Source organism: Brienomyrus brachyistius, chromosome 17, assembly GCF_023856365.1.
Source record: "Brienomyrus brachyistius isolate T26 chromosome 17, BBRACH_0.4, whole genome shotgun sequence".
Lineage (NCBI taxonomy): Eukaryota > Metazoa > Chordata > Actinopteri > Osteoglossiformes > Mormyridae > Brienomyrus > Brienomyrus brachyistius.
The window spans coordinates 2,972,281-3,000,085 of record NC_064549.1 but is presented as its reverse complement, the minus strand read 5'-3'; the positions used below and the strand labels follow the sequence as shown (position 1 = coordinate 3,000,085).

Sequence of the window (27,805 nt, the reverse complement as noted above, 5' to 3'; positions counted from 1 at the left end):
CTTAACTGAAATAATCCACATTTACCCAGCCAACACACCTATAGGGCCGCAGTTAGGGATAATTAAAACATTAAGTTCATCAGCTGTTTGCAGAAACAAAATGTTAGCAGTTAGTTTTTATTTTGGAAAGCCTTTTAGTCTTTTAGAACAAACCTCAAAATATTACACTTAAGGATACAGAGCAGATGATAAATCCATCCAGGTGAATGTGACAGACTTAGGAGTTAAAACATGTTACATAACATTACACAAAATAAACAAAAACGTTTAACTGTATCTGGCACAAAGTTACACCAAGTTCCTACACCTGATGCAGCATGCGGTACAGAACTAAAAGGGTGCTTTACAGGAGAACAATAAACCATGAACACTGGAGGGAGACAGTAGCGTAAAGCAGGGCAGACGATAAGGCGCTCCAGTACACGCATGCTGGGTCAGGTTTCAGGCTCATCCAGTTCAGCCAAGTCCATCACTTGTGCCTTACTTTATTTAATCAACTGAGCAAACTGGAGAAGTGACTGGAATGAAACCAGGAGGAAAGCTGAGACACAGCCTGGAAGGGGAACACTGCAGCCCCCAGGGAGCCATGCGCAGCCTCCGAAACCACCGACGGTGTGGCACGCAGATGGATAATTCAGCAAGGGGTAGGACCGGCTCTAATTCCTGCACATGCAGGCCAGGTGGAGTGCATTAGGGTGGGTAAGCACTGGGCTATGGAGAATGTGGATACTCTCAGTACACTGGCCTCATTTAGCTCCTCCAGTACCTGATCCTCATGTCAGACACACGGCTCCGTGTCATTCAAGGCAGGTGTGCATCTCAGCAGTCATCAGGTCTCAGCTGTGTGTACAGAGCAAAGAGCACAGCTGCTCTATACTGGGGCATCACAGAGAGGTACATCAGCACTGGTCAGATACCATCAACGAGCTGTGTGACTGGCACCATTCCTCCTGTATCCTTCACCTTGTCTGTGTTCTTTAATAGTTCTTTCAATTTCCACCAAGAAATGATTGCCGCATCTCCAGATTTAATAGCTGGTGATTGTCAATTAGCATTTTTAAACCCTCAAAAAACGGTGTGTTGATTTTACATCTATTCCAAAAATAAGTACCTTTATGAACCAGAACTTACGTATATCAAAACCTTAGCATCTCTTATTTAAAGGTCTCCCTCTTTCATCCAAACATGTAGAGAAGCATACTAATACATATGGATGTATTTTTCACACCATCTATTATGTTCAGATCTACAGCAGCATCTAGTGGTGAAATGTAGGACCAACAAAAATCTGCTCCTTAACACAAGGCTGAACGCAAACCATCAGAAAAGATGTCCTTCTTTCTATTATTACACCCACCACACACACACATACACACACGTATGCATGACGTCTCAGTTACAGGCAGAAATCTCACACTATGAGCATTCGGAAGGATTTAAGAATAACCTGAAAATAACTTGACAGCACAAAGATGAGACTATGGTGAGGTTTCACACCGTCATCCCACGCAGAGGAGTTATGGACACGACTGTCCTACACCCAAACAGTCGGCGAGAGTCAGTTCGAAAACCGGTCCCTTTTTCATCAGAAATACAACATGCAATGACACGAAAGAAAACAATGTGGTAAAAAAAAGTGTAACTTTTAAAAAGGAACCACCTGCCTGAGCTAACAAGGGAATGTAAAATACACAGGATGAGGTCATCACCCAGGGACTGCTTGTAGTGGTGGAGTGCTGTTATATAGAAATTACCTTTTAAATAATATCAAATATTAAAAAATAAATTTAAAGGGGCTTAAAAAACACTTAGTAACTGAAAACAGGGAAAGTACAGTGCAATTCCTTTGAGAAGGCACGGAGTGGGCTGGCTCGACTCAGCTTGGCTTGTCTCACTTCTGCTGCTGCTGCTTCAAGCTCTCCAGCAGGATCTTCTTGTGCATGGGGTCAAGAACACCTGCCTCTTCCAAGTCCTCCTCGGTGATGTCACTGCAAAGAGACAAGACTGACTCGTGTTTCGCCTGCATGGGGAGAATCCAGTCTGACAAACACCAGTGGAGCAGGCTGACCAGTAAGATGTCAGCTGAGAGTGTCACCAGTCACAACAAGGACTGACCAGCACGACTTAATACTACACTGAAAGGGAAATGCACACCCCTCCCCTGCCCAGATACTCCAGCACACACCTGAGAAACTCCAGGTCATCCCAGCCATTGTGCAGCAGTCCCTCCTCGTAGCGCTCCAGACCCAGACGCTGAAGCCACTCACCAACACTGGTCTCCACGGAGAGGCTGGAGCTGCTACTGCCACCCTGCCACATCCCCTAGGGGGCAGCACAGATACTTGTTAGCTCACAAAGGGCAGGCTAACGCTGGGAGCATTCAAAGGTTCTGAATCAAACTATATAGCAGCAGTTGTTAAAAGTTAAGAATGTGTCACCTCTTCTGGCAGGTCCTCCGCGATACTCTCATGGACGGAGCGGGGAGGGAAGGTACGGCATGACTCAGGGAGCCCTATGGGTCGCAGAGAGGGGCTACCAACACCCCTGTGTGGGATGCCAGGGGTCCTGTCACGCCCGGGTGGGTACTCCACCTCACTTAGCGTCTTGGCCATCTGCAGCACTGAGCACGACTGGTCGTCCACGCCTGAGCTGCCGCCAGGCCCCCTCCTGCCATGGGCGCCGGTAGAGCTGAGGATAGGCGAGGGTTCCAGGCAAAAGGCCCCACTGCTTGCACCAGAAGCTTGGGATGGGAAAGCTGGAGATGGCCCAGGCTTGGCTGAGATCTTCATGTCTGCCAGGTCGGGATAGATGTTCCTGCCCTTGGCACCTTCCTTGCCTATGCCATAGAACGGCTTCTCAGTCATTTCAATGGCCCCTTTGGGCAGGGGAGGTGGTGGGAAGTCTGGTGGGGGGCGGTTGAGTGTGCCACTGGGCGCCCCTAGGTTTACATCATCCTCAGAGGACATCTCTTCACTGACTGGGCGGGCAGGGCGGCCACCTGTCTGCCGGCGCTGAGGTACCCCTGCGGCATGGGCCTTGTTCTTGCCTCCAGGTGGCGCACCTCCCTTGATGCTGAGGGGCGCGAGGCTGGAGCTGGGCAAGAGGTCAGCGGACAGAGCAGCGGACTGGTTTGGGACACCCTCCAGGATATAGTAGGCTGGGTTGTTGTAGCTGTTCTTGCAGCTGGAGGCGTCGTTTTCTGGGGGGTCTGACTTCGTTCTGGTAAAGGGGGGGACACATGAACTGCAGGCAGAGGTAGATTTTTCAGGGCCGGAAAGTAAAAATCGAGATCAAGATTCTGTTTCAAACATCCAGTTGAGTAAAACGAGTCAGTCACAGAGCACAAAACTGGCAGGTTTAAACAAAATCTTGGTCTGGATTTTTACTTTCAGGATCACCTCCTTAAACCTGACATTCTGGAGACAATGGCAGATACCATCCATTAATAACAAAACATCTGGCCCTGGTCAGGCATCTGGCCAATGAGCTAACAGGATATTTCATCCACTGGACAGGGATGTTGTACAAACAACATTTCCTAGGATTATGGGAGATGCATCAGAAGCCAAGGGGATCCCACCGGGAGGGAAGGGGGGGGGGCTGTGCGCTTCTCAACGCACCTGGCCTGAATCCCGTCCTCTTTTGGTAAAGCAGAATGTCCCGGGGCTGCATGGGGGGGGTTCCTGTCCCCCTCCTCACTCACCTTCCCCAGTTCACCTACTGGGCGCCTGCGGGCCAACGTGGGCCTGGGAAAAGGGACACGCACAGGAGGAGCAGTGTGAGCGCCACCGGGGCCTCCTCCTACCCCACAGCAACGTGGGGGGAGACCTGCTCCAGCTGCACCCACTTAGAAATTCCCCCAGGATTGGCCTGGCTTCCGCACCACAGACTCCACAATGCATTTAACAGCTGTGTGAACATCTGGGTCTATAAAACTCAGCATTTAATGGGCAACAAACCACAATCACACAGCTAGCAGGTGGGCTGAGCATTTTGCAATCGAGCCGCCAAGGTCACTGGTTTGACCTGAAATGTTATGGGAGTAAGAGGTGTTTAAAATGGTCACTTCTGCCCCCGAGTGCAGTGGTTCTGCAGAGACAGTGCGGCACTTACTTGACATAGTCATGTCCAGTTCTTGTGGACAATGTGGACTTGCCTTTTGGACAATTGGTCTCATCATTGTCTACACTTATCCATTCTGTTGGAAAGAATGCAGCTGGGGTCAATGCGTCTGCTTCACTACTGAGACCTCAGTGAAAACTAAACATACTGGCAGCAGTGAACTGCTACATCACAAATGGTCGGTTAACTGCAGCTACTGCTATTCTGTAATGCAAGTCACTCAATACCATCACCATTAATTCAGCAGCTGAAGTCAGTGTAAGGAAAACGAAAGAAGACTCACGTCTTGAGATATATTTTTACCACATATTTTTGCACGATATTACATTATTTAACCCACAATTCCTTTAACGCACTGAGAAGAGCCTGAGCAGAGACCGTTAAAATATATTGCTGCATACTGAAAATGATCTTCTAGTAAGAGTGCCCCTCAGGCCGTACCATAGAGGCGCTCACGGGTGCCCGTTCTCTCCGACGGTACGCGCACCCTCATGGAGCCCCGAATGTTGCCAGTTTCCTCGCCTCGGTGTGACAGGTATGTGTGAAACTGCTGGGCCGTGCTTCCAATCATAGATTTCAGGGCCAGGACACACTCGCCTGAAAGGAAATGGCAAGGGGTCGTGGTCATGCTGTCACCTCACACGGCCAACTCGCCTACGGGCCGAGAAGAGGATGCAGTGAGACCCGCTTACCATAGGACTCAAATCCGTCAAGCGACTTGACAGTGAGAAGCAGGTGCTGGTCCTGCAGGTATTCAATGTCAGACAGAATGGGCTTGAGTGTGGTCAGCTGTTTGGAGGACCAGCCCAAACGTAGGAAGTTCACATTGTCGCTGTGCTGGCTGTCATTCTCGTAACTTTTCTTGAACTCTGAGGAAAGAAACAGGACCACACACACACAAACGTAAGAGGCAGTTTGAAGCCGGCAGCCCCGCTGCCCCCCAACACCACACACAGTGATATGCTCACCCTCTAGACAAGTAGAGTAGAATTCAATGAAAAACTTGGTCCTGCTCGCCGTTTTCACAATGGCCTCAATACTCTCGAACTCAATGTAAGCTTGCTCTGACGACTTCGGCAGCCCTGAGTGTGCCAAAGAGGGAGGGCTCAGCCAGTAGCCTCACTTGATGCAGAGGTTGTCAATCTAACATTTTACTGAAAGAACCATCAGAGGATTTTTTTTTTCCCTTAAATCTTCTTAAAAGTCAAACCTTTCTTGGAGACGAACTGTGAAGTCACTCCAACCTCAAATGCGGCAAACACTGGCGAATGGTCGCTAGTGACAATGTCATCAGTGCACCCTGCGAAGGAAGCACATGACCTGACTGCTGTATCCTGAATATGACGCATGCAACATGTTAAAGCATTTCAGTCCAAAGTTTTTCAATGTCAGCCAGCTTCTCTTACCATAAGAATTACACACAATGTGGGTTTCAGGGTAGGACTTCCAAAGAATCCGGTCACACCAGGATGGGACATTAGTGCGCATCTGTGAGAGGAGAAGAAAACACACAATGAGACATACCTGGAGTCACACTTCAGATATAACAGAGGGGATGAATGCAACTGAACGTCCACTTCCGGCTTCCTATTAAACACTGGTTCACTTTGACCTTCCTATCAAAGCTGGGTTCAGCCAAGGCCTCAAGGGCAGTAAAGTAAGAGTCTGGGTGAGCAGTAGCACAAGGACCCACCCCAGTAGGCTTCTGCTTCTGCCACACGTAGGTGTCCCGCGAACCTCTCTCATAGCGGTATGTTGGGGGGAAGTTGATCTCCTCTTCAGCTGAAATGGGAGCAGGAAGCATTCATTTTAATTTTTTTAAATCAATCTATCCATCTTCTGTTTATCGTGGTCTCAGGAAGCATTAAATAAAAAAGTCCCAATCATGATGAATTTCACCATGCCCAGAACGAGGTAATGCAATATCACTTTCATACTGAAATGTAGGTTTACTGACTTTATACTAATAAATATACTAATGCTATTATACTAAAAACAATTAATCGTCCGCACCAAAACGGAGGAAGACCTTGTTCTTCTCCCTCTCCAGGTTCAGTTGGTCCACCTTTAGCAGGGGCTCAAATTCCTTCCTGTTTATGTAGTTCAAGATTTCCTGTAAGAGTGAGAAGGGAAAGCAGAGACAGGCAAGTCCTGTCAGCAGAATTACAGAAACATGCCCACCATTCCATCCCCCTCACTGAAACAGCCCAGCTTAAAGACCAATTGGACAAGCTGCCATTTTTGACTCCTGGATTAAGACACATGAGGTCCTGGGTTAAGCAAATGGCCACATTCTGCGAATGCGAGTCCAACTGTGGCAAGGCTGCAGAGCGAACTGCACCTGGATGTCCATGTCCAGTCTGTAGTTGAGGTCACCAAACCAGAAGAGGTGGGTAAATCGCAGAGAGATGTCAAAAGAGTTCAGCTGTTTGTCCCCCAATGAAAGCAGCCGCAGGATGTCCAGGAAATTCTGATTCCTCCTGTCAGGTACAGGTCCGGCAGATCAGGGAAGAGAAGAGATTCCCCTTGGCTGGAGGAATATGCTGCATTCAAAAGCACCAAGGAGGGCTCAAACAAACAAGAGAAAACATACCTGCCAATCTTCTCATTGCCAGAAGTCAGGTGACAGTTGACAAACCCAAAAGATGTGCCGTTGAACATGAAGGAGACGCCGACGGCACCTTTGTTGCCTGGGGGAACAGTGGGACATCAAAACAAGGCTGGAGAAGAATCAGCGTCTGGGAATGCGGGGGAGACTTTTTATTACTGATTATTAAGCACATCGACCTTTGCTTCATTCGGACATACGCAAGCACAGTGCCGGTGTAGCTGGGAGTGGGGTGCTATGTTTGGAATTGTCATTCACGTTGCAGTGAAATTTGAGGCTATTTTTGCGTATTGCTCCCATTTACCACTGCCTTAAAAGATAATTATATATAAACAATATCTGGACTGGTATTATTACAAAGACTCATGAAAAACCCCAAGGCGACAGGTCCTACCCAGAGTGTTAGCGATACCGGTCTTGACGCTGGATACACCCACATGGCTGATGCGGTTCTCATGGTCCGGTTTCACCAGCACGGCTATTTTGATGTTCCACAACGTCTGCATGGCAATCTGAAAAATGTACAAAACACTGGAGGCTTTAACATAATCAGCTCAGACAAAAAAGGAGTTATAAAGGTAAATACCAGCCTTCCTTTGTGGGATTTTTCAGCTGCGAGTAATATATAATATACAGTACCTTCTCCATCATGCACAGAACTCTTTATACAGAAATGAACAGTTTAATATTTTAAAATTACATCCTGACCTGCTTGGTAAATGTATACAGTGCCAAAATCAAATAAGAACACTGTTATTGGGACATGTGGCTACTCCACAGCACAGGTCATAAGGTGTTTTAAGAAGGACTTTTTATAGTCTGGTTTTATTTACACGGACAAGCCCACATCTGGCTATTGTTCAGGAAACATCCATTAACTCAACAAAACTCACTGGAAAGCAATTAGCAGACCAAGTGACCAGTGACACCACCAGATGGCATGCAAAGACTTCACTGCATCTGAGGAACAGGTTTAACCGCAGCTGCACATCTGAAAAACCCCAGAGTTGGCTGCCTATTAAAAACTTTCGATTAGTGTCAGATTAGCAGACTGACGCTAGTTGTTAGACTGGCAGTGATTAATCAAAACAATACTTTCTTTCAGTAAAATTGTTCAAGGTCTCATATTCAATGTGCTCTCGTATTGCAATATATACGGTACAATGGGCATAATGCTGACAAACTGGCAAAGACTCACCAGCTTAAAATCCAGCTCGGTGCAGTCCTTCAGGGTGGCTCTCAGGGTCTCCACCCACTCCTTGTCACAAACAGAGTTCTCCTGTGCCCCAATGACATAAATGTCATGTGGGATGGTGACAGTCATCTCATCCAGTGTCTTCCCCAGGCCACGAGACAGCATCCAGGAGGTCATGCCTTTAGGGGGTGGGACGCTCCCTAGGAAAATAGGTCACATCCCAAGGTTTCCTAGGTATGCTAACACCTTGTCCTACCTTGCCTCTCAGTATTCAACTTTCATATCCATACATATGCAGACGTCGGTTTCACTGTTAAAGAAACTAGGAAGACCTTGGATGGTAAAAAAAAAAAAAAATTCTTCAAGAAAATGCATGATCTTTCTAGAAGAATTCCTCACCTAATTACCCCTTTAAAAGGAGAACAGTGCCCCTCTCTGTGCAATTTGTCAAACCTGAGCTACTCACCCATGTTCCAAGTCCCAATGAAGACTGAGATCATATCAGGCTCATCCTGCTTGGAATGTTTGTTCTTCATAAGTTGTAATAGTTGGCAGAAGGCTTCCCTTTTCTGACAGAGATGCAGAGTTCACAGTCTCTCAGTATGTCGTTTTGCGTATAAATTGGATTCTATCTTTATACATACAATTTGAATACAGGTTGTGGAATCTAACTGGGTTGGGGAGAGACACTGAAGCAACTGGGTGACGCCCTCTGACCTTTGCACTGGCAAAGATGAAGTCCTTCCTCTGAACCTTGTCCTTCTCCTTCTCAAAGACGACTCCCAGCTTGTTAGGCACACGCTGAGATTTGATAAGCTGCCGAACTGTAGACAGGTTAGTGTTTACACCAGGTCAGTATGGACCACCAGAACACCAATACAAACTGCCACCTCCAGCTGTTTCTACTGAAACGGAACACGAACTAAAAGATTCCTGTACTTTACATTCCCGACTTTCATCAGAGGGAGTATCCTGGCGCAAGTGAACAATATCCAGTACAACCAGCTAGAAATGCATCAGCATGTCATCAAGAGACTCTCTGCAATGTGATTACGTCTAAAAGAACCTGCCTTACTCACTTTTATCGTGTGTGAAGGTGTTCCAGTCCTCCTGATTGTCCTTCATCTTCTTCATAACCACCATTTTGCCTGCCTCCACATCCACACTTAACGTGTACTTCTGAGACTTCCCAATCTTCGTCAAGTCTGCCAGGTACACGTCCAACTTCACCTGCCCACAGGACATGTAAAGTTTACACACAAACACACCCAGAGACTGCAAAGCTCACGGCTTATAGTAATCTCTCCGTGGAATCTCTCTGATTATCTAGTACAGGGTTGCAGAGTGATCTTGATTATGATAATATCAAAATTCACAGTAGGTTATAAAATTACAATATTTATCAATGTTGGCTGGACACCTGCACCAGCAGGGAGGGACAGAGCTCCAAGGCGATTTTCCCTATTAGTCTACGAGAGGGATACTCTGTGAACCAGCCTGGAGTGACAATGAGAAGCACCGTGTGTGAACTTCCATTAATCAGTGTGCTTCTGACATGACAAACCAGCCTGCTCCTGAGAAGATGAAGTTGAGGAGCCAGTGCTGTCTACCTGTCAGTCACCCTGCATCAGAGAAAGGTTTACAGAACCACTTTGCGCGCACCAATTTGGCAGCCCTACTACAGCACTCCCCATTCCCATGACCGGTTCCCATAGCAGCAGCTCCAAAACAAACTTTGCTCTGTGCGCACAGTACTCACAGGAACACCAGCCAATGAGAACTAAAGGGGAGTTCTGCGGATGTGAAACCCACCTCAAAGGCCTGCACCGGAATAGCCTTGCTGTGTCTTACGGACAGCAGGGGAGGGATGGAGGGAGTGGAGATGCTCATATCCTGGAGTGCTTTCAGAGCCTGGAGGCAGAGAGAGGCGACACTTCTAAAAAAAAAGCAGTACAACTATACAACACTCCATTTATGGAAGGAGAAAAAAAAATTAAAACATGATTAAAATCACAAAAATCAAAGAAAGTCATAGTAGCTCATTAAGAGATATTTATCTAAAGAATCAAATTTCTCATTCATACAGTTGGATATTTCTTAGATGGAAATTTCAGACTTTTCCTAAAGATGTACAATGTAAACCTGCCAATGTCATCTATTTGCGGTGCTGTAGAACCATGATGTCACCACAGTTTTACACCAACAGTTTTACGCCCGCAGGTTCAGGACAGAACTTACATGATCAAGGGGTTGGGGTTAGGGTTACAGTTACAAGATGTAAAGATGGAGGATGACACGGTGAGTACTTGCTGTTTAGACGTACTGAAATATATTTTTGTTAAAATTATTATATGGCTGTTTGTTGTAACATGATAAACACTTCCACATAATTTAAGTATTTACGTTAATGTGTATGTTTTCCTCAGAAAAGGACTTTTTTTCTTTAATTCTCATGTCAGTGAATCGTGAAGCCGAATATTTATGCGTTTCTACACCAATGTGCTCTGCTTATAAACCCATTGACATGCAGTGTTTGTAGACTTTGTTAGACTAGTAAAAACTAAGATCCTGTGGTTCTTAATTGTTGTGAATGATGACTATAATGCTTACCTGAAAGTCAGAAGCAGTTGAAATGTCACAACTGCCAGACATGTAATTTTGATATTATATGCCCTGTTAAAATGGATGTAGACTTGTTCTATTGTACTATATGAGGAAAATGAGAAACTGAACTTCCCAATATCATAAGAGAAAGATGTACTGCAAATATCTGCATGTGGGAAGCCTGGCTGTTAACGTGCTGTGCCAGCAGGCCATCTCTTCCCTGTAAAGCAACACATACTAAACAAAGTAACCGAGGAAGCACCATACATGTGGCAGCTCTCCCTTTTAAGTGGATTCCTGTAGATACCAGTGAGCGAGCGCAGGCTGGCCGTATTTATGGAGGGTTTCTTCAAAACTGACGTCGGCATGCTGCTTCACCTCACCTTCTTCTCAATGGAAGATAGAAGGTCCTTCAAAATGGAGAGCTTGGTGACCAAATGATCCAGCTCCTGATCTCCACCCTGACTCCCTGACTGGAGCAGGATAAACTGCAGTTAGTGTCTGATAAACCCCCCCCCCCCCCCCCCCGACCACACTCCACTTCCTGATGAAACATATGGCCAAATTCCCTAACAAAAGTACAGAGCAAATTCAGCACTCCCACACCCTTAGCAAGTGACAAAGAAAGGAAATCACTTCGTCCTCAAAACCCTACAACTTAACCCTCACACACAAATACCCCAAGCAAGGCCTGAGACGCAGACTGGCTGATGAGACAGAGTGAAACCTCCTCCAAGAGACTCAGGAAGACAATTACACACAAGCACATGACAAAATCTTCCTCTCAGAAACCAGCTTCCTTTTAGAAACAAACAAGTTATAGTCTGAGTTTAGCATCTAGATGCGCTGCAAAACCTCAGATTTGTAAAAAAAAATTGGCTAAATAAAAACCTGCATGTCACCAAAGCACGAGGCATTTTCTGAGACGAATGGCAACTGTGTGATCTAGACAGATGAAATGTTTAGAGTCAAGACCTACTTGCTGAATCATCCGGGACACCATGAAAGCACTTTGCTGATCAAATACTTTGGATAAAATCTCCAGGCCGGCCAGGACCTTATCCACTTCCCTGGGGGTAAGAGACAAGAAAGATAAAGGTGGCATATAGAGGCAGGCAAACAGATTTAAAAAAAAAAAAAAAAAAAAAAAAAAAATTCTCAAATGGTAGGAAATCAAGTGCAACTGTCACGGTCCAACTATGCAGTTACTTAGCAGACAGCTGTTTTAGTTTCAAAAACCCATTTCCTCCTACTGTAAAAAGCTGTAAAGCCCAAGAGCCAGGGAACACAGCTAATAGCAGATGTCTTCAGTGCAATCTTCATGACTCAAGCCGCATTCCACAAATAAACGGAAGCACGTGTAACAGCCAATACATCTAAAAATGTATATTGGTAAATAAAGTAGCATCGACTCCACATCTAGTCAGGGAAAAGGAGCTCACCCATGTAGCCGCTTGCAGGATGACACCAGGGTTTTGTTGAGGTGGGGCAAACTGCTGGCTCCCTGCTTAACAGCCTCAAGATCCAATGCATAGCTGCCTTTCAGGTACTCATGGGAGATGGTGCTCAGCCCATTGGCGGCAGAGCTACAGGGGGAAGACATAATTGATAATAATAATAATAATAATAATAATAATAAGACACTTTTTATTGATCCCCGTAGGGAAATTGTCTTTTTACGCCTCCCACAACTTGCTCTTTTTTCATAGAGGAAGTTGTCTGCGAAGGGCTGCCACCTGTAGCAGCGCCCAGGGAGCTGGGGGTTAAGGGCCTTGCTCAAGGACCCACAGGCTGTGGCTGGGTTTGAACCTGCGACCTTCTGATTACAGGCACACAGGCTTAGCCCACTGAGCCACACGCTTGGCCATCATTTACTTATCTAGCAAATGCTTATGTATGAAGCAACTTGCATCAGTAAACAAAGGTGATGGACAGAAACAGGAATAATTCAGCGCTGCCTGGTGTCAAACACCATAGGAAAAAAGTACGTCCAGGAAACTTATCACCATTTCAGTTACTACCATTAAGAGTAATTGACAGACATATTCAGGCAACGAGGTTTATTAATATTACTTTAAATGGATTATAAAATATGTGAACACTTTACCCCGTTCTGAACATGCCCCTGGCATTAATCTCAACTGCCATGGTAATCATCATCAACATGACCAGTTTACTGTAAATGACTGGGAGGAGCCTCTGTACTGTAAAGAAGGTTATGTACTGCATGCATGCATGCCATTCAAATGAACGGAAACAGCTCCCCTTCACTGAATTATTCAATCATTGGCCCAGTGAAGTACACACTGAGGCCAAAAGGCGAGAAAAAGCCCAAAGTGGAGAACATAGCCGACACTGTACAGTAAATTCTCAAGCAAATGCTGCAGCTAACTAATGGACTGTGCCAGTAAGTGCAGGTTCAACCTGACTTCAGCAGAATATCGCTCCATTTTCCCAGCTCGCTTTTTACTTATGAGCATCAGAGCAACTGCAGAGCATCAACTGTTGACAGGATGTGGTCGTCGAATCTTATCTTAGTTAGAGAGCTGAGGTGACCAGAACCCAGAATGGGAGCATGAAGCCACCCTCATATCATTAGCAGCTTAATGGAAATATTAGGAGAGTGATAAGGTACCGTGTCTAAGCTCTTTGTCCAGGGAAAAGGGGAAAAAACTCAATATAATTAGAAAGGCTGTTGGGGAGCCACCCTTGAGAAAGCTCCAGAAACAGCATCATATGATGAAGGGAAATTCCCACAAATGTCAGAAAACTCATCTATCTTTAAGAAACCAAAAGCGCTGAAGCATTAGTCCGTTTGTTTTGCGGTTTGGTTCAGAATCATTAATGACATTAAAGGGCGCTGGTGGAAAGTCGTCGCAAAGGCAGAAATGCAGATGCCCATGTTTCTACCACCTCGGCAGGCGCCTGCCACAGAGAGATGCTGGAGGAAAGTGAGGACATCAGGCTGGAGGGTGGGCCACACCTGTCTGATAGGGACTCTTGTCCACACGGAACAACTGCAGTGCTGGAGGAGCCTGGGCTGCTGGTGGAGGCGGTCCGGGGGGGCAGTGGAGGCTTGTCATCCTCCCCATCTAAAAGCAAAATACTCCCATCACTCCAAGCGTGTCCCTCGCACCCACCAAACCTAAGTGCTGTTCAATTAGTAGTATACTATGGGCTCTGTGTTAGTCAAATTCAGAATGGCACAACATGCCCCCTGATGGTACTCATACTGCCAGTAGTCACCCCCTCAACCTTGTTAAGCAATACAGGAATATGTGCATCAACTTCTGCAGCCACAGAAACATAGGTGTTGTAACAGTTTAATGTAAAACTGTCATAGTGACTCTCACCCGTTGGTTCATATGGAAACACACCGAAATGTCACTGCTACGCTGCCATCATGCTACGCTACTACACTATAGATGCCAAACAACCACTAACCCCAATTGGCCTTTGACACCACATCGGTTAGGTCTATAACCATTATGCCCTAAAGGGCTTCAGTGAAGCACCCAAACTCATTTCGCTTAACTGACACATGACCCATAGTATGAATCAGCATTATGTAAAGATAAACAGCAGTGCTCCTTGGTGCTGGTCACAGGGCTCTAGTAGGGGGTTACCGGAGTAATCCTTGTCATCAGGAGTCTCCTCCCGTTCCACGGGAAACAGCAATGTTGTCACCAGGCCCTGGTTTGGCTGCAGGTACAGCTGGATGAGCTCTGGGAGGGTCTTGAACTTCTTCGGCTGAACTCCCTGGGAAGTCTGACATACACGGGTGTGCAAGTGTGGGCACAATCATTCATATAGTATATGCACACAAACTCACAAGCAGAAAACCTGCAACTACTAAATGCAAATCTGAATCACAAGTTTCATGACTTTTCTAGAGTTCATATTACTCGGCAAAACAGCTCAGGACATATTTGATTTCAGCTGGGTGTGTGCCTGGCGACAGGGGAAGATATTACGCGTTTCAGTCATTGGGATGTATTCTGAGAATATTTCTTATTACTCTAAGATTGAGGGAGAGCCCTCACAGAAGGCCTCTCATTGCCCTGTTTACGCTACATGAGCTAAGCAGAGGGCAATTTTCATATTCTGTCCCAACCTGTCACAAAGAGCCATGACCTGACCTTGGGGCCAGTCACAGCAGAGCAAGGGATACGTGAAAGGACACAACCAGTGAGAGCAGTGATATACAGTGCTACAAAATCACACATCAGCGGACATAGATGTATGATTATATAGAGTTAGATGACTAGATGACCATTGCATATAGAACTTAAAACAAAACATAAAACATGCAAAGCTTCACACAGAAAAATGAATAAAGCATCCCTCTGGAAAAGTAAATTTTGTATAAAAATACAATTCAATATAGGGCTGTGTGATATAACCAAAGTCTCATATCCCAATAATGGTATACATCTCAGCTGCATCTCATATTTATGGATTTTTTTCTATAGATGAGCCTCAGTATGAATTGGACAAAAATCCGCAAATGAATAAGAGGGAAGACACAAATGTAACGTGAACTACAAATTAACATCAAGTGATCCAACAATATACAAAACCCTTTTCACATGTACAAAATGGGTACAAATGTGGATATAATTTTACACAACACAAAAATACAATTCAATATTACTGCAAGGGAATGCAATAGTTCTGCGTTCCCTTACAATGCTTTTCTATTATTCATAAATGTACTATGTCCCTCTAAAATACACAAGACAGAATGGACTAATATGCATATACCTAAAGAACACAGACATGTCCAGTAAAGTACAGGGGAAAATGCACACCATGTAACTTTCATACGCGTGTTTCTATACATGTTTAATAATTGTGCTGTGCCCATTCACCGTCAGTAACTCTAAACAAGACAGCTGGGCTATTAAAGATGAATAACTTACTTCGTAATTGTATTCAGAGGTTGTTCGAAATTAGAGAGAGCAAATATGAATCGAGGGAGCGTGGTATGTTTCCTTATAATAGGTATCATTGGAGAGGAAAACGCTTAATGTGAGATAAAGTCCATATTTCTAGCATTTTGGTTTAGATTTTTTGCCAGGTGAAAATCTTTAAGACCAAATGTGTCAGAGAAATTTGGTGTTTACTGCAGTAAAGTTTGCCTTATATGCAGTTTTCCGGTTGTAATATCTATGAACTAGACAAAAATCTAAAAATTAAAAGGAGTCACAAATATAACGATTCACAAATATACAAGAAGTGATCCACAAATGTGCAAAACACATTTCACGTGTACATATCACTCCGTATTTGAGGATATGATTTAATATACAACACAAATATAAAAATACATATTTCTGGATTGTCTTCTGTGGGGTACAAATAATAAGGCCAAACAAAAACTTCCATACAAGTGGCATATCCCACGTGGTAGCATGTAACATTGCAAACCGTAATACAATTGATGAAGTATTGCCATTTTGCGACACCATGAAATAAACAAGAGCGTAATATGAAAGGTTACATTTTTATTTCGTCATCCGATATACATCGTCATATTGCACAGCTCTACTTCAATATGAAGGCTAAACTGTGCTCCTAAAAATATATGCCTTAAAATACACTACAGCAACACCAACACAGTTTCAAATGAATGTCACAAATAAAAATTTAAATCTGAACAATAAAAACCACCAATAGTATGTGTAAGAAGAGTGTCATCTGGCAGCAGAACAGCTACTTGCTCTGCTTTCTCATAGCAGCATGGCCGTCCTGCAGACCGACACGTTTCCTGCTCACACCGACAAACCACACACAGCAGCAGTGGTTTCATCTCCATCAACCGCCCCCACACACGAGCACACGCACGCACGCACGCACACACACACACACACACACACACACACACACACACACACACACACACACACACACACACACACACACACACACACACACACACACACACACAGGCTGCGTGCAAGCCTGCTTTTCCTGTGGCTTCTAGGGAAAAGGAAGTCACTCCCTCAATCCTCCTCTAGCACACACAAAAATACACGCGCACACACAAACGAGGTCTCATCTCAGGTTCTGAGATCTCAGGTTCTCATCATCATCCATTTCCAATCATAGAGTTCTTACAGGAATACACTTAAGTATGAAACAGAATAATTCAGACAGTCAGAGAACCTAGTTCCTATTACAATCAGATTAAGCTACGAGTCTGAATCGTAGGGTACAGACATTAGAGATGAAATTTTGACTTGCATTCTTCCTGAGCTGTTCTACAGTGTCAGAGCCATATAAGGTCACTTTAGAGGCAGAGAGAAATATCACAAATACTTGTTCAGATTTTTAAAAAGCAAACTACAGAGGATCTCCACTGAACACAATCAGAAAAGCAAGCATAAACAACACTTATAAAACCAGATTTTGATCACCCCAAAATTCCATCACACATCATGTCTGGGCCCCAGTCTTGCTGGAGTGTGTGCAATGCACTGTACCTGAACTGCCAGGAACCCTTCATCATCTGGTAGAATCCTGTAGGTGTGAACATGCTTCTGAAACCTAACGATGGGATGGTGAGAGAGAAAAAGGGAGAAATTCATTGACTTGAGGCACAAAGAAGAAATGCACATGACCCAATTTGCTCAGTAAACTGCTGGAAGAGTTTGAAACAGGCTTTTACTGAAACAAACAAAATGTTTTAAAACAATAATCAGGTCAAGGTGATGTCAGCTAAGACTTAAAAACTTCATGGACAGATACTGTGCAGGAACAGAGATACTTCTGTGAATGACAGAATACCAGACAAAATGAGGTCTGGTTCCCAGTGAGGCTGATACTGATCACATTCCAGAGCTTTACAGACCAGTCACTGGACTGTCATTTCTTCACAGAATGTTGTTCAGTTTGTTTAGCACATTGTGTTCATGTTCAATACAATAGCAATCTCACTCTTATAAACTGCTAAATGTACTCAGTTTACCCAAACTATATGCCAGTACATCCTAGAATCAGAAAACCCCCAAAGAACTACTGATAAAAATACAAATTAAAAAACAAAACACAAAATGAGATGAGATCCAAGCAGAATTGAATTAATTATAATGAAAAAGGATGTTTGAAGTCCATTAGCTAGATGCAGCCCCTTGGGAAAATTATTCAGTGACAAATACAAAAACCTCGGATCTCACTGTGTCTAATAATATCAAACTAATTCACGTTCGGGTATTGCAATGAAAAACCCAAAGAAATAATTGGTTCAAACCCTGGAGAAGCACAGTAGGTGAACCCACCATCCCAAACAGCAGCTGGCTGACCTGGTCCCTCTCTGGACAAGAGACACCAGCCTTGCACAGCTGCCAACTGCTACTGTCACTCAGCACAGTGGATGAAGGATCACTAATCTGATCATTTCACTTGGGCTCGCCAAGACAGGCAGCTAGACATGGCCAAGTTTAATCAAACTACCACACTGCATTCGAAGAGAAATGCACAACCTACAGCCTCCATTTTTTAAAGTCCTTCATTGATAATATGCGGCTTTGAAACCTATAGTACTATTTCTACTGAGATGTGGAAACACCATAGAAGACCATGAAAAATGTATACATTGAAAAGGAACAGCAAACCAAATCCTATTTGTTTGAAGTGCCAATGTTACTTAAAGAAATCAGCAGCACACGCAACAAAAAATATTGGTGAAAGTTCACAAAGTTGTTTATAAACTAATAAAATCATACTCAAATTGCAAGAAGAATCATAGTTTGGAAGTTGAAATAGTTACTCTGTCATTTTAAAATGGAAAATTCCTGAATGCAAATGGTTTTGTGTGGGAAGCCTTTTCCATGGAGACGAACAACCTTGCTGCCCCACCCAATTCTCCTGGACATTGAAAACAGGAAGCAGCAGCATGCCTTGAAACTGGTCAGTTTGGGGGGGGGGGGGTTGTTGTCACAAAGTAATCATATATACTGGATGAAGACTGTGCCTTGAATAGAATTTCTAGAATGAGACTCATTCTGACGAGGAGAGGGTGCAGAAATTGACATATACTTAGATTCTGTAAGAAAACTCCTAGCAATAAAACAGACGTTCAGGCACTATGACAATATGTAAAACCTTGGTGGTGTTGTAAGGTTATATTGACTATGCAAATTTGAAAGGACAGAACAATGATGGGTACTCATGGCTGTTCCTGCAAAGAGGACCATGAGTGCTGAGGCCAACCTGTTGCTGTCCATCACACCATAGATGGGATTACAGGCCACTCCCACTGCCACTCTTGAAGGACATGCAAACACACATGCTCACACCACCACACGTGTCCATTTTGAAAAGAACACTAAGCACTGTGTAGCTCCAGTTGAGAGATGGACTGCGAACACTAATGACTGTGTGCAAAGGAAAACAGTCTGGGCAGCCTTCCTCCATCCATCCATCCATCCATTTTCTGAAACAGCTTATCCTATTCTGGGTCGCAGGGGGTTATCCCAGAGGCTACAAAACAGGGAGCAGCCCAGCATGGAACCCCAACCCTTCGCAGGGGACACTCACACACCATACACACACCTACGGGCAACTTGGCAAAAAAAAATACTCTGTCCATGAGCAACTGGCTCTCACTCCATGGCTCCTCGTTTCAGTATTTCCAATGCAAAACTACAGACAAGCAGGCCAAAGCTGCCAGTAAAACCTGGCCTGGAGTCATTCAGCTGAGAGAGAGAAGAAAAAGAAAATGAACGTACTTTTATTAAACGCACTGCCCTCTAAACTGGTTTCTCCTCTCAGCACTTACACAGCCTAACTGTTAAAATCCATTTCCTTTATCACTATGGCAAGGCCTGAGAGCAAACTGTGAATGGTAGGTTTGGCAGGCTTCAATGCCAACATTTACACTTAAGAGTGACAGCAGGCCTGCTGGGTGCCTTAGATTCCCAAAGCAGAGATGCAGTGAGCCTGGTCACAGATCATCCCAACTATTCACAGAGGCCAAGGTGTACGTGGAAACACACACACACACCTCTGATTATCCACTGATAAAGAACCCTGTTTTTCTATACCCGTTTTGTTTATGCAACTATTATGCTGCTAAAGGGCACCTGCAAAAAAACAGCTTCTCACAGTTATACAGAGAATACTGGCATCAGAAAATTCAAAGAAAATGATGATATATTATATTGCAAAAGCAGACTACTGTGTCCCAGCATTCCTGGCTTGTGCATTCTGTGTCATTATTGGTCCAGGTCAGAGGGGAAGAGACATGGCATCTGCACTAACACATAACTAGGTTCTGGTACAGAAGCTTGTTTTGGAAGCATGGTTTTCGACCTATTCAGTTTTCCTAACCTCTGCTCTGGGTGGACACAGCAGAAATGATTTATACCCCATCAAGTTGCTGGGGACGTCTGGGAAACAGCTGGCCTCACATTCCCACTGATCTGTCCCCACCCCCACACTCCTATCACTTGACCTGATGGTGAAAGCAAGTACCCATCACCAGCCAAGTACAGGAAATGGAACACCACAAAAAAATCAAGCAGAGAAATTCTCTTTCATGGAGAATACCAAACCCCCATTACTGGATTTATCTCCACCACTTTGTATTTCAGTTACAGAACATGTCAGCCAGTTCCCAAAACTTCCAAATGTTTATGCCCAGAAAAAACACACCTTTTTTATTCTGGGTAAATCAAATATCTTTTATGCTCTGAGGGATGCTCAAGGCGTTCTCATCATCCCTTTATACCATTTCCACTACCTCAATGCTTATTCAAAAACCACATAATTTCAACTCTGGAAAAACAAAAGTGCTTTTACATCATTCAATATCAACAGAGCCTATTGTTTTTAAGAAACTAGGCATGTAGACCAAAATGTTACATCTGCCTATCAAAAAAGAAAATATAATAGTTCAAGCCCATGTGAAAAATGTTAATAAAAATGTGTGCTGACATGTATTATTCAAATTAAAAATAATTATTATATTATTATTATTGTAACAATAAACTCAAAAATGTTGCTTTTAAAACTAATGGCAGGTTTTTCTCCACTTCATGATCAACACCAAGGCACATACTAGTACTACAATATTCCCAAACATCTGACCATCAAGCTATAATTCAAACCATAGTGACTGAGGGCAAAGGCCATCCATCAAACACCTAAGCTGCCCACGTCCAGGACAATTCAAAGAAAGGTAACAGAAGCCAAAACAAGGGCCTTTAGGCTGCCTCCTCTGCTGCGTAAACAATACAGCTGTAGCATTCAATACCTTCTGCAAGGTAGAGGCAGTTAAAGAAATCTGTGATGCAGAACAGAAAGACCAGCTGCAGCTTTTCAGCTGAGCATCGATGGTTGCAGTGATGCGTAGCTTAGAGCTGGAAATGTTTCTCTTACCATAATTTAATTTGCATCTGGACTCTACTGATCTTTTCTAATAAAAGGGCACATCTCTGCTCAGGGTTACAAGGGAAGAAGCTTCAATTTTGGCTAGTTCTCCGTTTGTTTTTGGCCACTTCTAAGGGGCAGCTGGGTTGCCACTTAGGTTGACTTCACAGTTCATATACTTTATGACACACAACCCTCTCCTTCCCCACTCTCAACTAGATATTGCTTTCACAGAAACACCTTGAACCCACATTCTGTCCATAATCACATATAGATTTCTCATGAAACATGGTAGGGGCGGCATGGTGGTGCAGTGGTTAGCGCTGTTGCCTCACACCTCTGGGAACCGGGTTAAAATCTAGTCTCCACATGGGTCACATGTGTGAGGAGTTTGCATGTTCTCCCCATGTCGTTGTGGGGTTTCCTCTGGGTACTCCGGTTTCCCCCCACAGTCCAAAAACATGCTGAGGCTAATTGGAGTTGCTAAATTGCCCATAGGTGTGCATGCGTGAGTGAATGGTGTGTGAGTGTGCCCTGCGATGGGCTGGCCCCCCATCCTGGGTTGTACCCTCTCTCGTGCCCATTGCTTCCGGGATTGGCTCTGGACCCCCCACAACCCAATAGGATAAGCGGTTTGGAAAATGGATGGATGGATGAAACACGGTACATTCAGAAAAGGAACAGTTGGCATAGCAGTAAACAACTCAAAGCTGTTGCAAACACCAACTGCATACTGATCATTCAGCATTAGCTCTGTCCTATAGTACCAACACTGAGAAGCCAAAAAGTTACACAACTACTTATTTCCAGATTAGTTATGCATAATCACAGGACAATCTTAGATCAGACATTTTAAAAACTTTCTGCGTATTTAACAACTTAGGTCCTCAAAAGGCTAGTAATTTAGTGGCTTTTGCTTTGTCTGCAGAAAGAAATCGGTGACAAAAGTGCATGAGTCTCCTTGCACAAAGTTCAAACCTCCCTGCAAAGACCTGCATGGCCTGTGTGCAGGCAAACTGGACAGGGACAAAGGCATAGGGACAGGTCCAGTGGCAATAAAGCTAAAGTGGAAAGCTTCCAGGATCTTCCAACTGACCTACAAAAGCCGCCTGTCTAGGGGGGGGGGGGAAGCAAAGATTTCAAACATCCTGATCCCATGGAAAGTGACTAGGGCCAGCTTGTTTGTCCTCAAACTAATAATAATAAAATAATAATAATAATAATTTAAAAATCGATACTTTATTGATCCCCGTAGGGAAATTGTCTTTATGCCTCCCACAACTTGCTCTTTTTTCATAGAGGAAGTTGTCTGCGAAGGGCTGCCACCCGTAGTGGCGCCCAGGGAGCTGGGGGTTAAGGGCCTTGCTCAAGGACCCACAGACTGAGACTGGGTTTGAACCTGTGATCTTCTGATCTTCTGATGCAGTAACTACAATGACAGAATAAACTGCAGCAATATTCCAGCATGGGACTGCCTAGTTACTGCATGTTTCTCCCATGCACGCCTCTGGGACAAAACATCTTCAATCTCTCTCTCTTAGCATAAACCTCATAAAATAGTTCCTCGTGCAGACATCTAAATGACAGGGTTGGATCGAGTGCTGAAAAAGCCTAGAACAACAGTTCGCTTGTAACAGGTCAATGAACAAAACTAAAGTCAAAACTTGAAAAGTATGATGTCAGTGCCTCCATGAATACATACAATGTAAATGCAAACAGAAGCAACAGGTCACTTGCTGTGGACAAGCCATTCTTGTGAAACAGCAAGCAGAACTTATGTCCCCCCCATTCACTCTGGTGCATCACCTCTAAAAAAAATGTTTCAATAGAATCATACAAACGCAATGAAACCTTAAAATGTAGAAAGATTGGGATTATGTAACCTTTTACAACTCACAGGCTCACATAAGTGTGGGCCCAGCACTCAGTTTCCATCTGTTCCAACATAGTGATAAAGTCAGTGTGCTGACACCATTGAAACTTGGTTCAGTCTCTGACAGGCCCTCAGATTTATGGTAATACAAACATCAGTCACCTTCTCATTATGCTCTAAAATTGCTCTGCACAACAAAACTCCTGGGTTTTTGAGTGAGCTCTATTCAGAGCTACAATAGGTGTTTTCTTAAATGAACTTTTTTTCTGGAACCAGGATTTATGTCAGGAATCAGGAACTTCTGTCCTGTTCCATCAGTATAACTTGATCCAATAGTAGTTCTGGAACCGTTTTGTAGTTCCTACTCAGGGGACTGTAGTTTTTGTTTGACCACAAACTACGGGGGTAGGGCTTATAGTGATAAACTGGGTGATTTGTTTACCTCAAGTACCAGTACTAACGTCAAAAAGCAGGGGAAAGAGATAGAAATAGTGGAGCAAAAATTGTCCCTGTACATTAATGAATACTTTTTTGCTTGTATCTCCATACTTCAGCATCTGAAAATGCCCATGCTTATTTAGCATAAACGGTGACAGTTCCTGTTGTGTGGTGAGAAAGCCACATACAAAGGTGACCAGGAACTACAACAGTTCCCGGTCACGATGGCCCAGGAAATAGGTCCTGAACATCGATGGGAAAATTCCTTATCACATACAGATAGTTCCATTCCCACCACTGTTTCCAGGGCCAGAGCGCTACAGCACTCTGACTCAGAAATGGGACAGTTTACAGTTAATGATCAACCAGAGCACACATGTATCGAGAAAAACTATAGTATTAGAATGACAAATGGCAGAACTGACAATCAGTTAATCCATTGATACAGCACGGGACACTGAAGAGGAAAAAAGCCTGCTCAGCACTTTCCAAATCATAGATCACATAAATCAACACATTAAGTTATGCATTTCCATTTTTAGCACTTTGCAATCCAAGTGTTTTTAAAGTTAGTCACTAAACAGTACCCACTAAAATGCTTAGGAACATCAGTTATTTGGGTTAAAAAAATCTAGTTTTTGAAGCTATAAAATGTCCTTTAAAGCAATACAGAATAACTGCATGCAACACCCATTACAGCTGTTCTCTGTCTACCCCTATTATATTACAGCCTTATAGCAAACTGTTCCTTGGCCAAAAACAAACCCAGCCTTGCCCTTCCAAACAGTGATACATTTACATTTATTTCACTAGCACACGCATCCTAACAGATTGTATTGATATAGCTGTAAATTCTATTGCAGCAACTCAATATCTTGTTTATGGATGGTACACCTAGGCCTCATGGGCCTGGCGCCACATGCTGCCTGCATATTATGAGTCTATCCTTAATTATTACATGAACTGCTGAATGTCACGTTATGTTGCGCAGTAGTACAGGACTCACTATCAAGCCATATCAGTAGCAATTTCACAAAAAAAAAAACATATGCAGGTCCTAAGCCCTTTATGTCATTGAGAGGTAGACTAAAATAGAATGAGGCACCAAGTCAAAATCCCCCTATACTGTTATTCCTATGACAGGAACAAGTTCATGAAAACCTCAGTGAGGCTCCTCCTCCAAAATTACTACAACCGTGTGTGACTTGACTAATCGTATGACTTTTATCATGTGACACCCCTCCAAGCTCCATTTTGCCCCTCCTTGCAGCTTTGCGTTCTTTTGGCTTGACATCACACGTATCACATGTGCCAGACATAAAATCCTAAGGGGGCAAAGGACTCTCTCAGCGGTATGTCCTAAGGGCAAGTGTGATGCCGACCTCCCTTTAAGAGCGACAAGCACACTAAATTATGATCAACATCTAAAAATGCCTTGACTGCATGGTACACGTGCAGACATGTTCAGATATGCATTTTAGACCATGGCAAACAACCTAGCAGACAGTCTAAGGCTTTAAACCGTGTGTAAGATGGCTGAGTAAAAAGAATAAAGTTTATAAAGCGAAACTATGTGCCAATTCTTAATGTTCTGATGAAAGATAGGGCCACATCACCCACATCTGGGATACCTCCCAAAATATCTTAAAGCAGTCATAAACACTCCACAGCAGGACAATCTCCAATCCACCCCCCCACCCCCCCCCCCCCCCCCCCCACCACCACCACCACCACCACCACCACCAAAAGCCTGCTGCCTGAATGTCTGCTAGTCATACCTTAACACTGGCCCTCATGTCATGAGGTCAGGGTGCGTTTCCATACAGAAGCCAAACACTATGAACAACAAACAGCAGGATTTCTCTATTTTTTCCCCATATATCAAAAAATTGGACTGGATATCTTAAACAATAAAAACAAAACATATAAAAAAAATCATGCAACCTAAAATATTTACCGTAACCATTTAAATATGCAACAGCAGAAAAGCACTTAAAACCCACACCCAGGTGAAACCCAGGTAAAACGTCCAAACAAGGAAAGGTTTTATTTAAACAGATTCTGTTCCTTCCATATGAAAGTGAAACATTCTACTGACAAGTCAGTTGAATTCAGAAAAACTTGCTCACCATCACTGCTGGAAATATCAAGACAGTAACTTTACCTCTGAACTTACTGAAATTATGATGGTATAAAAATCTTTTGAAGCATGAATAAGGTTTATGTTTTAATGTGGGCAACTACTCATTAAAGGGATTTTAATCAGCCAGTTATAACCATGATTACCAACATGCATCACGCAGCATGCAGTTGTTTCCTCCATCAGTTCCTCACAGTGACTCGACTGTACTTCAGGAAAGCCTCATTTGAATTCCATCATTCAAACAACTGCAGCTTACAGGCGAATGTGCACGGTTGACCTCCTACGAGAACTGGCTTATACTGGATTTAGCTTCTGACTGCGTGGAAGCCGTGTGTCACGTCACTTCGGTCATCCTTCAGTTACTGAAGGCTACCCGGCTTTAAAATTCACTGTCGGCTAACTCGGGAATCTGATGTCAGGATCCAGTCTGTGAATCATTCAATATTTCATCGAATTTTAGGTAGTATGTTTGTCTAAAAGTGATCTTCTTTATTTATTAAAAACGTGTGATCCAGGGACATTTCTCTTGGTTTGAAACATGAGAAGGCATCTATTAGCATTTATTTAATAACTGGCCCTTTCAAAAGCCATAAATAAACTAAGCTATAAGCTATGGGGCTGTGTTTTTTCGATAACTTCTTCCACTGCGCTAAGTTGGGTTACGGCTTAGCTTCAGTTCGCTCTTCTTTATTGTGTATTAATAATAAACATCAAAAGTAAAATTCGCACGATTAAAACCGTATCATATTGTGACAGTAATGGTAAAGGCTATCGAGTCTACATAATAGAGCACTATGTCCAGCAACCTAAAATGCGTTTATAAACTCTTAATAAACTTATGAGGAGCCAGTAAAATCTACGGCCTTCGGCTGACTTGTCAAACGTGACCTTGCTTATTGCTCTCGAATCACTTTGAAGGCTTAGAAAATATTCTTGTCCTCCCTTACACTACGACAGCTACTTAAGTTTTTATAGGCTGTCATTTTTTAACAGTTTACTCAAAACTTCTATGTGGTTTAATGGAACTGTCACAAAAAAACGACACTACTGAGGATTTTATATTGAAATATACTCACAAGACACAGAGCGCGTAGGCGCCGGTTACACTCTCGCTGTCCCGCACGAGGAAACTCCCGTCTCGTGCGGCGCGAGCCAGCAGCTCCTCCGCCGCCGCGCGACTCAGATCCCGCTGGTACCACAACGGGAGCGCGCCGCCCGGGAGCATTGCGGCCGGACCCGGGAGAAGCCCGCACCCACCTCCCGTACAGCTCAAGCAAGGAGCCGGAGCCGCCGAAGGCTGGATCGGCGTCCGGAGAATCCAAAAAGAAAATGGCAAACTTTTTTTCGCTGTTCCAGCAGAGTTCCTGAAAGTTCGCCGTCAAGGACCTACTACTCCCTTTTCCCACGGAAATAATGCAGCCGGCCAGCTAACAAGCTATGTAAATACGGTGCAAACGCCGAGGCATTAAAATGAGCTTTCACATAAGATGCACCGTAGTCAGCTAACCCCAAGCAAGCTGGCTCGTGTCCCCTAAATGAAATCCATCAAATTAAAAGAACGACGAGCAGATCGGTTGCCTATTGCAATAAATGTAATAATTTCTGTCGAAACTAAACATGCGTCGACTGAAAATAAAAATGAGAACTATTGGAGGCAATGCTTTCTTCATAGGTTGGATATAACTTGATACATTTATCTTAAGTATAGTACCGGGGCTTTCGCGATGTATAAATCCCACACTCCCAGCGATCACTCAAATGGAAGGATTGTCTCCCGTTTTCCAGCATTGGCAATTCTGAAGCTCTTATAGTGAGTTGCGTCCAAAGCCTACGGAGGTTTAGCCAGCAAAAGCCCGGAAAACGCTCTAGGTTTCCATCGTCGGAATTTACCAGCAAATTAATAGTAAAGTTAAGCATATTCAGTTTTACATAGCGAATAGCGGTATACGAAATCGATGCATTTCCTAATTAAATCTGTATTAGTAAAAAGACTGATACTATCGCAGCGAGCGGCTACTGCCGACATGAAAACGGCTGTTTATCTTCCTGAAGTGAAGCTCCTGAATAAATGTAAAAAAAGTGGTCGTTGCTGCCCAGGCATTGAACGCGCCTTCATTTAGAAGTCCATTGAAGAATACATTTTGCTTTTCCTACTAAATCCTACCCTTCACGTCTACTTTAGAGCTTGCTCCCTTCAATTACGTTTCAAATATAAAAAAAAGTTGCTGAGAAACTTCCTGTTCGGTGACTGGGTTTCTCGGTCTGGGCAATTAAAGAGCCAGATCACCCCCCTCCCCGACGTTCGCCTGACGAAATATTACGCATCTCTTGTGTTTTATATTACTGACCACAAAATAAACACTTTGTTGGAATTGCGTCGCTTCAATCTGTTACTTCCTAATTGTTTTTGCAGACAATTACTCAAAAATGTTATGTTATATAATGTAT

At 43.8% G+C, this 27,805-nt stretch overlaps 1 protein-coding gene across 2 annotated transcripts; it reads right to left on the bottom strand.

The window, feature by feature from the left end:
- Nucleotides 1-101: 101 nt before the first annotated feature.
- Nucleotides 102-27,638, bottom strand: inppl1a (inositol polyphosphate phosphatase-like 1a). 2 transcript variants are annotated; one of them, XM_048982085.1, is made up of 27 exons: nucleotides 26,434-27,638; nucleotides 17,015-17,078; nucleotides 14,156-14,297; nucleotides 13,513-13,621; nucleotides 11,972-12,115; nucleotides 11,509-11,599; nucleotides 10,913-11,002; nucleotides 9,738-9,836; nucleotides 9,005-9,155; nucleotides 8,643-8,749; nucleotides 8,392-8,494; nucleotides 7,929-8,125; nucleotides 7,125-7,242; nucleotides 6,716-6,812; nucleotides 6,464-6,602; nucleotides 6,136-6,235; nucleotides 5,816-5,904; nucleotides 5,529-5,610; nucleotides 5,333-5,422; nucleotides 5,091-5,204; nucleotides 4,815-4,991; nucleotides 4,564-4,719; nucleotides 4,114-4,198; nucleotides 3,621-3,746; nucleotides 2,439-3,219; nucleotides 2,186-2,322; nucleotides 102-1,988 (listed from the first exon to the last, which is right to left on the bottom strand). In XM_048982085.1, the coding sequence occupies exons 1-27, from the start codon at nucleotides 26,580-26,582 to the stop codon at nucleotides 1,892-1,894; spliced, it is 3,834 nt and encodes a 1,277-aa protein (XP_048838042.1). In that variant the 5' UTR covers nucleotides 26,583-27,638; the 3' UTR covers nucleotides 102-1,891. The 2 variants fall into 2 exon arrangements, with proteins under 2 accessions (XP_048838042.1, XP_048838043.1); XM_048982086.1 differs by lacking the exon at nucleotides 3,621-3,746.
- Between the last annotated feature and the right edge of the window lie 167 nt (nucleotides 27,639-27,805).

Bases quoted from the DNA above. Each gene is read 5' to 3' on its own strand.
- inppl1a (XM_048982085.1), bottom strand. From the start codon at position 26,582: ATGCTCCCGGGCGGCGCGCTCCCGTTGTGGTACCAGCGGGATCTGAGT. The intron at 6,813-7,124 runs GTAGGACCTGTC...CTGTTCCCCCAG, and splicing joins CGGTATCGCTAACACTCTGG to GCAACAAAGGTGCCGTCGGC. The intron at 5,205-5,332 runs GTTTGACTTTTA...TGGCACACTCAG, and splicing joins ACAGTTCGTCTCCAAGAAAG to GGCTGCCGAAGTCGTCAGAG.